Source organism: Sorex araneus, chromosome 3 (genome assembly GCF_027595985.1).
Source record: "Sorex araneus isolate mSorAra2 chromosome 3, mSorAra2.pri, whole genome shotgun sequence".
Lineage (NCBI taxonomy): Eukaryota > Metazoa > Chordata > Mammalia > Eulipotyphla > Soricidae > Sorex > Sorex araneus.
This window is the reverse complement of record NC_073304.1, coordinates 172,459,046-172,471,991: the sequence shown is the minus strand read 5'-3', so window position 1 is coordinate 172,471,991 and position 12,946 is coordinate 172,459,046. Positions and strand designations below refer to the sequence as shown.

At 61.2% G+C, this 12,946-nt stretch overlaps 1 protein-coding gene across 1 annotated transcript in view; it reads right to left on the bottom strand.

Annotated features, from left to right (window-relative positions):
* Positions 1-12,946, bottom strand: part of SORL1 (sortilin related receptor 1) — a 75,296-nt gene that overhangs the window by 46,698 nt on the left and 15,652 nt on the right. Inside the window, exons 3-9 of the mRNA XM_055130405.1 lie at positions 10,257-10,382; positions 7,148-7,309; positions 6,824-6,891; positions 4,538-4,718; positions 2,055-2,156; positions 1,200-1,369; positions 569-761 (exon numbers count right to left, since the gene is read on the bottom strand). Of these exons, the coding sequence (XP_054986380.1) occupies positions 569-761; positions 1,200-1,369; positions 2,055-2,156; positions 4,538-4,718; positions 6,824-6,891; positions 7,148-7,309; positions 10,257-10,382 (1,002 nt within the window). The remainder of the gene's footprint in view (positions 1-568; positions 762-1,199; positions 1,370-2,054; positions 2,157-4,537; positions 4,719-6,823; positions 6,892-7,147; positions 7,310-10,256; positions 10,383-12,946) is intronic.

The following is a 12,946-nucleotide window of genomic DNA, read 5'->3' as shown; positions in this document are numbered from 1 at the left end:
CCGGAGCGATAGCAGAGCAGGGAGGGCGTCTGCCTTGCACACGGGAGACCCAGGTTCAATCCCCAGCATCCCTTGTGGTCCCCCAAGCATCGCCGGGAGTAATTCCTGCGTGCAGAGCCAGGAGTAACCCCTGAGCATCGCTGGGTGGGACCCAAAAAGAAAAAAAAAAAACAAAGAAAGAAAGCAGTCATAACCCGGCGTCCCCTCTCGGGACGGGACACCGTGGGCGGGGACTCCCCTGGGACTTCGTGGAGCCAACGAGAAACAAACGGACCTCACGGGCCTGCTTGGAAAGACCCAACGGGGAGTTACGGAATCTGGTGAGAAAGAAACCAAGGCTCCGGAGGCAGACGGCCTTGCTGGTCAGCACAGGGACGCACAGAGGATGCCTGTGCCACGTCTCGGGCCTCCTCGAGGGATGGACAAGACCCCCAGTCACTCATGCCCTCCCTCCCCCAGTCCACATGCCGCAGTTCTGGAGCCTGTGGCCCTGAAAGCGGGGAGGGGACGACGCTGCCCACCGTCCACGGCCCCCGGCCGGCCCCAGCGCGGGCCGCGGCAGCCGTACCTCGCAGTCGATTTTCTCCCCGTAGCCCGTGAAGGCCGGAGCCCGCAGGAACTCCCAGGTGCCCCCTTTGTCGAAGGTGATGACGGACCTCATGTTCTCCTCGTTCATGGAGCCGTTGATGAGGGTGGCGATGTAGACCCCCTGCAGCCCCTCCACCCGGTGGAAGTCAGCGAACGGCTCGTTGGCAAAGTACCTGAGGTGCGGGGGGCGCAAACAGACCCTGAGCTGAGCTGGGCGGGTTTTCTGTGTACCAGAAAATGCGACTTTTTTTTTCTCTCTTGGTTAGAGTCGGGAGGTTGAGGCTACCCTCCAGCAGTGCTCAGGGGTCAGGCCCGGGAGTTCCAGGCAGTCCCCAGGTGGCGCCGGAGATGGACGTGTGCAAGGCTCTCCTCTCCCTCCAGCCAACACCACTGTGTCACTCCTGTCCTTCTCGGGCTGGAGCCGCAGATTCCCAAGCCTCCCTCGGGGCTGGGCCTGGCCCCGGCCCACCCCGGGCCTCCCCCGTGGCCCCCTGCCTGTCACAGTTTGCTCCCCTTCCCTTCCCGTCCCCTTGCCCAGTCTCCTCCCTCTGGGTGGTCTCCCCTCGGAGCGGAGGGCGGGAATCGGGGCTGTGGGGGGCGGGGGCCCCTACCTGACCAGGGTGTCGCTCCCCGCCCCGCCGGGGCTGTAGTAGAGAACATTCTCCAGGGACAGGGAGAAGCGCAGGCCCTCGGCCTCGGAGATGTACAGGTTGGTGCGGTTGTTGCTGTGGCTGACGCACACGAACACTTGGTCCTCCGACGCGTCGGCGATGTAATACTCCTGCGGGCCCCAAAGGCCAGGCGACGGCCGCCCCCGTCAGGACCCCCAAGAGCGCCCGGCTTCCCTCACACCCACCAGAAGCCCCCCTCTGAGGCGGCCCCACAGCGGGCCAGGGGGGACATGCCTAGTGCTCCAGTGCTAGGGCCCCTGACGCTGCTCTCCTTCCCGGCACTGCCTCTCTTTCCCCCCCCCCCACCCCCCGGCCGCCAAGCACAGAGGTGAGGAAAGCACACAGGGGCACGGGGCAGGCAGCACCCCCCAGTGGCCACCAGCTGCCATGCCGGGCTCACACTCGCCCTCCACCCTATCCCTCCGGGAGGTGGCTATGCAGCTGTGACTTCAATGACACCGTCAGTGCCCCGGTCACAGGTCAGGACAGGACCGCCTGCCCAGGCCTGCCCGCCCACCCGCCTGCTCAGGCTCTCCCTCCTGTTTCTAGATGGCGGGATGTCGTAGCACCTGCTTCGGCCCCGGCCCGGCGCTGGGACCCCTCACCTCCCGCTCCTTACTGCAGGCACCTGAGCCCCGGTATCTGCCCAGCCCTTACACGGGGAGCCCAGGGGCACTCCCGGGCAGTTTCACGCCCAGCAGTGAGGACAGGAGGTGAACCCAGACAGGGCAGAGGCACCCTCCAGAGCCCGGGGGCCACCTGCCAAACACCGGCCCCAGGCCCCCCCGCACTCACAGTAATAGGATGTTTGGTGACAAACTGGGCTGCTCGCATGGGCTTCCGGCCGAAGGAAACCCAGAGCTGGACAGAAGACTGCTGCTCGCTGCCCAGAAGGTTCTGCCAAGAGAGGGGAGAAAAATCAACAACAGTGCTCAGGGATGCCACCCAACACAAGGCCGAGGGGCAGCAGGGCGGCCACAGCCTCGGAGCCCCCGGGAAGGAGAGGGTGTGGGCAAAGGCCCTGGCGTGTGGTGTCCACCTTCACTAGCTTCTCCTGGGATTGTGTCTACAAGGCCCCAAACCCCTCCGTGGACATCACGCTACGTCAGTGGGGGAAGGACTAAGTCTGACGGGAAAGGCCGGGCCAGGGAGGGAAGGGAGGCAGCGGGGCACCTGCAGAGAGGGGACGAGCAGCAGGGGGTGAGGCCAGAGCACTGGATGGGGGGGAGATGGAGGCCAGAGACCCCCACACACCCGTGCAAACAAAATACCTTGGGGTACAGGGATCGTCAAATTTGCACTGATAGTTGGTGATATTTTCATCCATTCTATTTTCTACATGTTCTACTTCACTGTCATCCCTTTGCTCATCGATTTGCTCAAGCGGGCACCAGTAACGTCTCCATTGTGAGACTTATTGTTACTGTTTTTGGCATATCGAATACGCCACAGGTAGCTTGCCAGGATCTGCTGTACGGGTGGGTGGGATACTCTTGTAGCTTGCCGGGCTCTCCGAGAGGTATGGAGGAATCAAACCTGGGTCGGCTACGTGTAAGGCAAACGCCCTATCCGCTGTGCTATTGCTCCAGCCTGTTATACTTCTTATGAAGGTTTTTGCAATAATATATTTTCTGGGGCCGGAGAGCTAGTACAGGGGTCATGATGCCTTGTATGAACTCAACCTGGGTTGGATCCTCTGGTACCCCACAGAGTCCCCTGAGCTCTGCCAGGAGTGATCCTTAAGCACTGCAGGGTGTGACCCCAAAAATAAAAAGAACATCTTTTCTAGGGTCACGGTGTGATTCAGTAGTAGAGCTATTTTTGTCACGTATCTGAGAGGCCCTGGATTCTATCGCCAGCATCACCAGAAAATCACAGTAGAGCCAGAGTGATAGGACAGCAGTAGGGTGTTTGCCTTGCACAAGGCCCACCCAGGTTCTATCCCCGGCATCCCACACAGTGTCCCGAGCACCGCCTAGAGTGATTCCTGAGTGCAGAGCCAGGAGTCACCTCTGAGCATCTCCAGGAGTGGCCCAACCCCCCCAAAAAAAATTACAGTAATATTAACAATAATATTGGTAGAGCCTAGAGCCCTACACGCAGCGCACATCACACTGCATCTTACAGAGAAGAAACCCCAGCTGAAATCACTGAGGGTCCTGCGAAAGTACCAGGCGAAGCCCCTTATGTTTACGGTGAGTTGATATTCACAAGGTGTGAGGTGGTCCACGAGGAACAGTCTTTCCAACAAGTGCTCCCGGGACCACCGAGTAACCGTGAGTGGAGGAATGAAGTCAGACGTCTGCCTCACAGCAGAGCCCAACTGTGATCGCAAATGAAGCCCCGGGCCTGATGCTCAGAGCTCAGGAGTAAATCTCTCTGGCTTCTTGGCATCCCCAACGAAGGGGAAAATGAGATAAATTGGACTTGATCAAAATGTAAGAGGCTTCTGGGTTGAACCGGACACCATCCAGGAAGTAAAGAGACAAGCCCTAACATTAGAGTGAGTACTGGCCATGTATTAGACATAAAAAGACAGTCCAGCTAAAACTGGCCCAGAAAAGCCAACAGACCCTGGTTTTGTTTGTCTTGGAGACAAACCAGGGGCCAGTAGATGCTGGACACGCCCTTGGGAAACAAATAAAAACGATGATGGTGGGGCTGGAGGGATAGCAGGTAGGGCGTTTGCCTTGCACGCAGCTGACCCGGGTTCAATTCCCAGCATCCCATATGGTCCCTGAGCACCGCCAGGAGTAATTCCTGAGTGCAGAGCCAGGAGGAACCCCTGTGCATTGCCGGGTGTGACCCAAAAAGCAAAAACAAACAAACAAAAAAAAACCCGATGATGGTGTAGTAGCTAAGGCACTTGGCCTAGCACGTGGCCGACCCAGGTTTGATCTTCAGCATCCCAAACGGTCCCCAGAGGCGACCAGGAGTGATCCCTGAGCACAGAGCCAGGAGTCAGCTCTGAGCATCGCAGGGTGTGGCCTCCAAGACAAACAAACAAACAAAAAAACACAAAAACAGAACCGTAATGAGACACCACGTCTCAGCAAGCAGAAACTGTACCCGAACCCACGGCTGGTGGGAATGACACAGGCTGGTTTCCCAGTGGGCAACACCACCCCCAGGGGGCGCTGGAGAGCAAGAGGGGCAACTGGCTTGTACAGCTGGGGGTGTGTGTGTAGCGTGCTCCCAGAGAGAAGGCCCATCTCGGTGTCAGACGGCAGTGCCGCAGAGCTCGAGGAGGGTAAGCCCTCCTAGCACCTGCGACTCACCACGGCCGTGGTGGCGAACAGGTACTTGTCCCGGATCTCGAAGTCTCTCACTTCCTCCAGGACCACCTCCTGGTTCTCGCGGGACTGGAAGAAGTCGGAACTGCGGAACACGGTGGAGAAGCCCGAGGGCTCGTGCCGTTCAATGTAGATGGTGTTGGGCTTGTCGTAGGGATCGACGCCCCTGCGGAGGGGAGAGAGGGGGACAGCAGATATTATTTCCACAATTCACCACTGGGGGCTCACGCAGGCACTCAACGGGGACAGAACCTCCGGGAACACCCTCCAGTTCCCCCACCTGTGCTCAGGCTTTGTGGGTCACACTCGGCGATGCTCAGGGGCGACTCCTGGCTCTGCACTCAGGAATTACTCCTTGGGGGGCCCTATGGGATGCTGGGGATCGGCCCAGATTGGCCACGTGCAAGGCAAACGCCCTCCCCGCTGTACTATCGGGGTACTACTAGTACTCCTGGCACTATCGCCCTGGCCCCAAGAATGGCCATTTGTGTCTGATGTTGTGACCGGTATTTCCAAAGACCCCCAAGGTAAACTAGGTTGGCTTAAGAGAAAGGAAAGGAAAGGAAAACGCTCGTGGAGCCTGGTGACAGACACTGGTGCAAATAAGACCCGAGCTAGCAAGGCGGCCCTGAAGCAAGGCCTTTGCAAGGAGGAGGATCTGGGCGAAGTTGGCAAGAACAAGCTGTCAGCCAACACCAGGTGTTCGACCTTGAGCCTCACTCGACCTCCTGGTCCCATGAGCCCTGGACACAGAAACCGTCACGTGTGCTTGGCAAGTCATCCTAACTGCAGCGTCCAGCCTCGATGGGGACTGAACCGGGGCAGAGCAGAGCTGGAGAGGCGACAGGCCCATAATGCTGAACGTCATGCGACAGGGCTTTCTTGAGAACCGAGACCCTCTATAAAACAAGTGTGCATCTTGCAGTAAGGTGAGCAGCCATCAGCTGCTGCCAGGGGGCGTGTCTCCGCGCGCCCGTCATCCTGCGCCCCACGTCTGCCCGGGTCCGGCGCACAACGTATCCGGGCACTGCTGGGGGAAAACTGTTCCCCAACAAATGCGGCCAGTGGTGCCCGGCATGGTTCCACGTCGAGTCAGGAGGCTCAGAGGAGCCGTGGGAAGGGGGGAAGGGTTTCTGTGCTGTCAAGTTTCTGGGTAGGGGGCGGGCACTGGCCTCTCTGTCTCTCCAACCAGCCCCCGTGGATCCATCCGGCCGACCCACGCACTCATCTCCCACAAGTGCTTTCCCGCAAACACACAGGCGGCTGCTCGCTGCCCTCTGAGCTTGGCCCCCACCGGGTGCCCAATGCACAGCCAGCGCGCCCTGACCCTGGGTCTCCACTGCACGGTCCCCTGCCCCGCCCCGCCCCCGAAACACTCCCCAGGCTTCTCTGCCGCGCCCGGCTCCAAGCCTCTTCTCCCTTTCTCCCCAAGTTTCAAGCGCAGCGGGTGGAGTGGACGGGGGTCTGGCCCACTGTAGTGTCTTGTTCTCGGACTGCGCTGGGCTGGGCGGCCTCAAGAGAGGACAGACGCCCTGGAAGGCGTCATCTTGCCTGTCTGTCTTTCCGTTTTGTCTGTCTATCTGGCAGGGTTCCGTGCTGAACAGCGCCCTGTTGCTTGGGCCCCGTGGACGCAACTACAAAGGCTTTTCTGCACGGGAAGCCGTCGACAGACAGGGGCAAAGAAACTCGGGGTGAGGCTCCGGGCTGGTAGTGATCCCCCAGACCCAAGCTGGGTGTCCTGACACAAGAACTGAGGGCGGGGCAGCCCGGCCAGCAGGCGGGAAACGTGACTGGCAGGACCAGGGGAAGGGCGGCACAGCCAGGGGGCAGCGCTGGCCCCAGGGCGGATCAGTCCCCCTCGCCTGCGCTAACACTCTCCGGTTCCATCCTTCTGACGTCAAGTTCCTGCAAAGGCCTCTTCTTTGGAGCACTAGTCCCCACCACAGCAGACGGAAAGCAAGAGAGAGAAGAAAAGAGAGCCGGAGCGATAGCACAGCGCAGGGAGGGCACTTGCCTTTCGTGCATCTGCCCAGGGTCAATCCCCGGCATCCCAGATGGTCCTCCACACCCCGCCAGGTGTGATCCCTGAGTGCAGAGCCCCACAAACACCGCCAGGAGTGGCCCCGAAACAAAACACCTGTTTTCTAAACTGTGTGCTGCCGGGGGCAAGAGCAGATGGGGGGCAGGGTGGGGGATGGGGGAGCCCATGAAGTCGCCAGCTGTGTGTGGGGGGGGCGGTGAGGCAGTGGACATGGCAGAGGCAGGACTCACCAAGAGAAAGACTTGACGTGCTCCTGGATCATGACCCACGTCTGGCCGAAGTCATCCGACTTCCAGAGCTGCAAGAGCACAAACAGAAGAGACGGACTCGTGAGCATACGCCCGGGCAGCCCCGAGACGGGGTCGTGAAGGAGGCCGGCCCTGAGAACAGAGCGGCCAGGCCAGCTGGGCGGGGCCTAGGGTTTGCCTACTGGGTCCATCCCCACCCCCGCCCCGACACCTGTCCTGTTCCGTGTCGATGTCTGAGGGGTTACTCCCAGCTTGCCCATGGGGGCAGAGGAGAAAACACGGGGTGGGACCCCCGCGCTCACTCGCCTGCTTGTTGGGGTGGGACCTGTCGTAGCCCAGAAGCAGGTTGGAGGCTTTGCTGTGTAGCAGCAGGTCGGCGGCCCGGAAGGGGATGGAGAAGCCTTGGATGGTGCGGCAGAAGTCGAACGTCACCCAGAGGTACTGCGCGTAAGCGTCGGCAAAGATGTACTGCAGGAGAGAGAAGGGGTGGGGGTCCTGCTGAGAGCCGGGGCACCAGCACAGACAGGGGGCTCTGGGGTGTAAAAGGGCAGACAGATAGACAGACAGACAGACACACACACACACGCACACTCACGCACACACACACACACACCAGCAATGCCAAGAGGCTCACACACACACCACACACACACACACACACACACACACACACACACCAGCAATGCCAAGAGGCTCACACACACACACACACCACACACACACACACACACACACCAGCAATGCCAAGAGGCGCGCACACACACACACACACACACACACACCAGCAATGCCAAGAGGCTCATACACACACCACACACACACACACACACACACACACCCCAGCAATGCCAAGAGGCTCACACACACACACACACACACACACACACGCACGCACGCACGCACGCACCACGCTCCCCCAACAGCCAGAGGCTGCTTTATCCTTCCACTGGGCTCCTACTGTTTCTTCTAGGAGCAAGCACTGGGGGATGAGTCCGGGACCAGGAGCCATCTGCCTGGCAAGTGTGGGCCGCAAATCCGATGCCCGGCTGGGCCTGGTCCCAGCCACCGTCCCATGCCCAGTTTGTGCCCTGGGCCTGGTCCCAGCCACTCTGCCGTCTGGGGTCCCCAGTGCCATGCCCCTCAGCGGGGCCGCAATGGGCCCGGACCAGCCGCCCACCCCGCCCCCAGAGCTCTGGGGCTAACCCGGCCCCCGGGGAGCAGCAGGCCTGAGTGTGGAGCCCCATGGCGCGTGGGGCTCACCACCTCATCCTCATCATCCGCTGAGCACTTTCTGGGGTTTTTCACTCGCTAGGATCCCGGCTTCCTGCCTTCTCAGCTCCTGGGGCTCGAGGCCTCTCCCTTGCCAACCCCCCGCCCCTCCCCCCTGCATCCTCCCAGCCCCCAAGGGAATGCAAAGTGACCAAGTCACCTCTGAAACAGAATCCCAGTACCCCGGTGGGATCCCCCTTCACACTCTGGCCCGGCCCCACCCCACCGTGCTTCCCTCTGCTCTTGCCTCTGGGCTGGACGATGCTGGGTACGTCTCACCCCTCCCAATGGCGGCAGGGCCTGGGGGGAACGGGGAGGGGGGCGGCTGAAGGCACCTCAGTGGGCCGAGCGCAGGCTCCACGGCAGCTGGCCCAGGTCCAATAGCGCAGGGTGCCCAGAGCACAGCAGGGAGTGACCCTCCAAGCACTGTGCCAGGGTAGCCCCCAGCACCGCTGAGTATGGCTCCAACACACACACACACACACACACACACACACACACACACACACACACACAGGCACAACTACGTGCTTTCAGGTGCATTCTGGAATATTCCATCTCCCCAGCAATCTTTGAAACGCTTCTGTCCCAGAGGCCCTTCCTCTCAGGGCTGAAAGCTGTGTCTGGGGAAATAAAATCTGGGCCCCGAGGCCAACTGTGCCCACGGAAAGGAAAACAGACCCTTCCACCTCTCCGTTTGCAACTGCAGCCTCAGGTAACATGTTCAAGTGCATTTTCAGGCTCAGCCAGGAAGCTGGAAGTTCACAGAGGGCTCTAACGCCTTCGGGCCAGAGAGATAGTACAATGGGGAGGCATTTGCAAAACCTGCAAAACAATCATCCGAATCCCTGCGGGGCAGGCCAAAACCAAACCAAACACCCAAACCTGTCTCTGTTCCAGGCTTTGCATAGGGACCCAGCACAGGGAGGAGGAAGAACAGGGTCTGTCAGCTTCTAACTGGAACCCTCGGAGAGTGAAAGTTCTCTTTTCACCTTTTCATCTTTTCACTGAGCAGCCTGACTCTTTATTTTGTGTGTGGAGGGGGGAGGGGGCACACCTATGAGTGCTCAGGACTTGCTCCCGGCTCTGTACTCTGGGATCACTCATGGCAAGGCTTGGGGGAGCCCTTTGGGGTGCGGGAGATCAAACCCCGGTCAGCCATGTGCAGGGCGCGAGTGAACTCCCCGCACCCAGGTCAGAGAGGCTGCCCGAGGGGCCACAGGACATCACTCTAGCCCTGCTGACCTGCCAGCGGATGGGGGCAGGGGAGTGCGGGGGTGCACAAATCTCCCCTCGAAAGCTGCTGCTCCCAGAAATCCTCCAGGAGGATGGACCCAACCGTGCCCTCCGACTCCCACCACTCCGGGTCTCAAGTCAGGGGGCCCTCCAGGGCCAACCTCTTGGCCCTGAGTTTCCAGGCTGCCAGCTGGGGAAACAACACAGGAAGTGCACAGCTACTGAGGTCTGGCTTCTCTTCCCTGGACACATGCGTCATGTGCACATGTGCATGTACACACACAAGCTAGCACACACGCATGCTCACACCAGCACATTCATGTGCACACACAAGACAACGCACATGCCAGCATACACGTGCACACACGCATGCACACAGCCCAGCACTTGTATGCACACACCAGCATACGTATGTGCACTCACAGCCCAGCACACAGGCCAGCACACATGAATACACACACATCAGCATACACATGCAAACACACCAGCACACGCGTGCACACACAGGCCAACACACGCACCAGCACACGTGTGTACACGGCTACTAAACCGAACGCTCAGGGGCGGCTGGAAGAGCTGACGGGTTGGTCCCGTGGGGCTAGTGAGGAGTTTGCCACCTGGGGCATTTGAAAGCGGCAGGTGTGCTTAGGGCACACCCAGTCACACTCAGGGGTCACTCCTGGCAGGGACTGAGGGACCATAAGGGGTGCCAGGATCAAACCGAGCCGGCCATGAGGAGGGCACCCGCCCTGCCCCCTGCACTCTGACCCCAACCTTCGGCCTTTACCTGCCCGTGTTTGTGCGGCCTCACACTTGCGCCCGCGGAGAACAGAGCCATCACCAAGCCCCGAGCCCCCGTTCCGGGGTCCCAGGCGCCCCTCCCCCCACGCGCCCCCCCAAGCCCTCTCACCCGCCGGTTGTCCGCGGGGCTGTGGTAGAACTGGGCGATGACGGCCTCGCTGCTGTTGCCCGCGCCGAAGTTCAGCTTCTCCGAGATCTTCCCGAAGGACCTGCCGTAGTCGTACGACACGTACACCTGCAGGGACACGCGGGTGAGGGCGCGTCCACCCCTCCCCGGGGGGCAGGGGATGGGGGAGACACACAGGCCGAGGGGAAGAGTGGGACCCAGCAGCCGGCACTGGGAGAAGGGGGACCGTCCCTGGCGTCACCTGGGTCCCGCTCTGTTCTCACATCCCAGGGGAAGGCAGGGACCCTCGGGGACTCCCAGAAGCAGCCCAGGGGGAGCGCGGGGTCCAGGGACGAGCAGTGGTGAGGGTCTCCGTGGGGGTGAGAGGGCAGAGTCCCCCCCTCCCACCTCCCGCCCCCGCCAAGGGCAGCGAGGCCACGGCTCCCTCCCCTCCTGCCCGAGGAAGCACACGCGTGCCCAGGGGCCCGCGCCAGCACCATGCGGGCAGACACACTCCTTAGGCTCGGGGTTGGTTCCCTGCCGAGAGGCAGACAGGCCGTGGACCCCAGGGACCACACACACACACCTGGCGCCCTAGCCGGCTGGAACACTTTGTTTTTCTGCCCCATCAGCCTCCCTGACCTCACCGTGACACCGACTCCCTCCCTGCAAAGAACTCAAGGGGGCTGGGGGGGGGCACTGAGCCCCGAGAGCCGCTTCCTGGATCGTGGTCTTAACCTATAATGAGGCCTGGACCGTTACAGCTCTGAAGCCTGTCCCCAGGGCTCCAAGACCACAGTGGGGTGAGGAGGGGGAGGGGGAGAGGGGGAGGGAAGAGGGGAAGGAGGGGAGAGAAGAGGAGGAGGAGGAGGGAGAGAGCAGGAGGGGAGGGGGAGGCAGAGAGGAGGAGGAGAGGAGGAGGGAGGGGAGGAGGGGGAGGAGGTGGGAGACTCATCCCTCATATGCCGGCTTGCGGCTGTCCCCCACACACGATGACTCACCTACAGGTCACCCTGCAGGACTCCTGGCAGAGGGCAGACTCTGCAGGTCTCAGGGCCCCCCCCCCAGAGAATGGGGCCCCCGGTTCACAGCCAGCCAGTGGCGGTGCCCGGCTCAAGCTGCCCCGGAGATGCAGGAGGGACACAGCCGTGCGTGCTGGTGCCAGAGCCCGAGCTCACTCCGAGGGCCCTGTCAGGACACCCCCGCCGTGCCCCCAGCCCTGCACCTGTCCAGTGGCTGTGCCTGCCTGGGGCGCCCCTGCAGGCCCCTCTGACCCCGGGGATGGCCCCGGTAGGTGGGTGGGAACTGCCAGGGGAGCCCGTCACCTCCTTCCAGAGAGAGAGAGAGGGGCAGCGGGAGCTGAGTGTCACCGTGAGGGCCAGGCCAGCGGGAGGCGTCTGCATGTGTGGCTCTACCTGTGGGCGCAAGCCCGCTGGGGCCGCTGCGTCCACACCCAGCCCCTCTGCATGCGGGTCCCCGCGCCCAGCTGCTACGGCTCCCATCCGGGGCACCCCTGCCCCACTCGCTCCTGGCCCTCCAGCAACCCCTCCCGCCTCTGAGTCATCCTTCGCTTCCGTTCCCGCAGGAGCTTTCCCTCCAGAGCAGCTGGGGGCTCACTGTCAATCCCGTCCCCAGGTGCAGCCACAGAGGCCACTCAGGCCCCGAGGATGCTCTCAAGCCTTGACCGTCTTCATTCCAGCGCAGGTCTTCCCGTGCCCGCCTCTCACTGCCAGCGTCCAGTTTGTTCCCAAGATGCTCCCCCACTGTCCCTCAGTACTGAGGGGACGAGCATCCCGGATGGCCCCGGGCTGGGCGTGCAGGGAGGTCCTGGGCTGGGGGACGGTCACACTGAACCCAGGCCTCCTCAGACACGCAGCCAAGCATCAGTCACCAGGTTCAAATTAAACCCAGGTGACCCTGTGAGCGCTACCCCGAGCCAAGACACCACGTCCCACAGGGCCGCCCGCTCCAAGAAAGAGATTATGTCTGCGCAGAGTGCATGTGTATACATGCATACATGGTGTGTGCTCATGTGTGCATGCACTGTGCTTACCTGTGCATGTGTGTATTTGCGTGCATGTGTGCTCATGCAAACTCATGTGGCATGTTCCTGTGTTCCTTTGTGTGCATGCATGTGTGCTTATGTGTATACATGTGTGTTTGTGTGCATGTGTGCTCGTGTGCACGTGCATGTGTACTTATGTGTTCATGTGTGTGCTTCTATGTGCATGCACGTGTGCATGTGTGCTCGCAAGTGCATGCATATGTGCTCATGTACACTTGTGTGCAGATATGTGTGCTCATGTGTGCATGTGTTCGTGTGTGTACATGTGAGCCTGTGTGTGCACATGGGTTGGGTTGTGCATACACGTGCACATGCGTGCTTGTGCATATGTGGAGTAAGTCTGAGGTGTGTGAATCCGGACGTGTCTTGCCAGCTGAGAGTGGGTGACCCTCGGGTGACCCAGCAGCACTGCCCCCATCAGACCTCAGTGAGGAAACATGAAAATCCCCCCGTGGGAACAAAGTCCAGAAAATCAAATTCAACCAGCCAGGTCTGCCGGGCAGCCTGGGGCGGGCAAGGAGCCCGTCAGGCCCAGCCAGGGCGCCCTGCCGGCATTCTGTGGGGCAGACACAGGAGCAGGAGCCCATGCCACCCCCACTCCGGTGACCGCACGCCTGTGTCCTGCCAG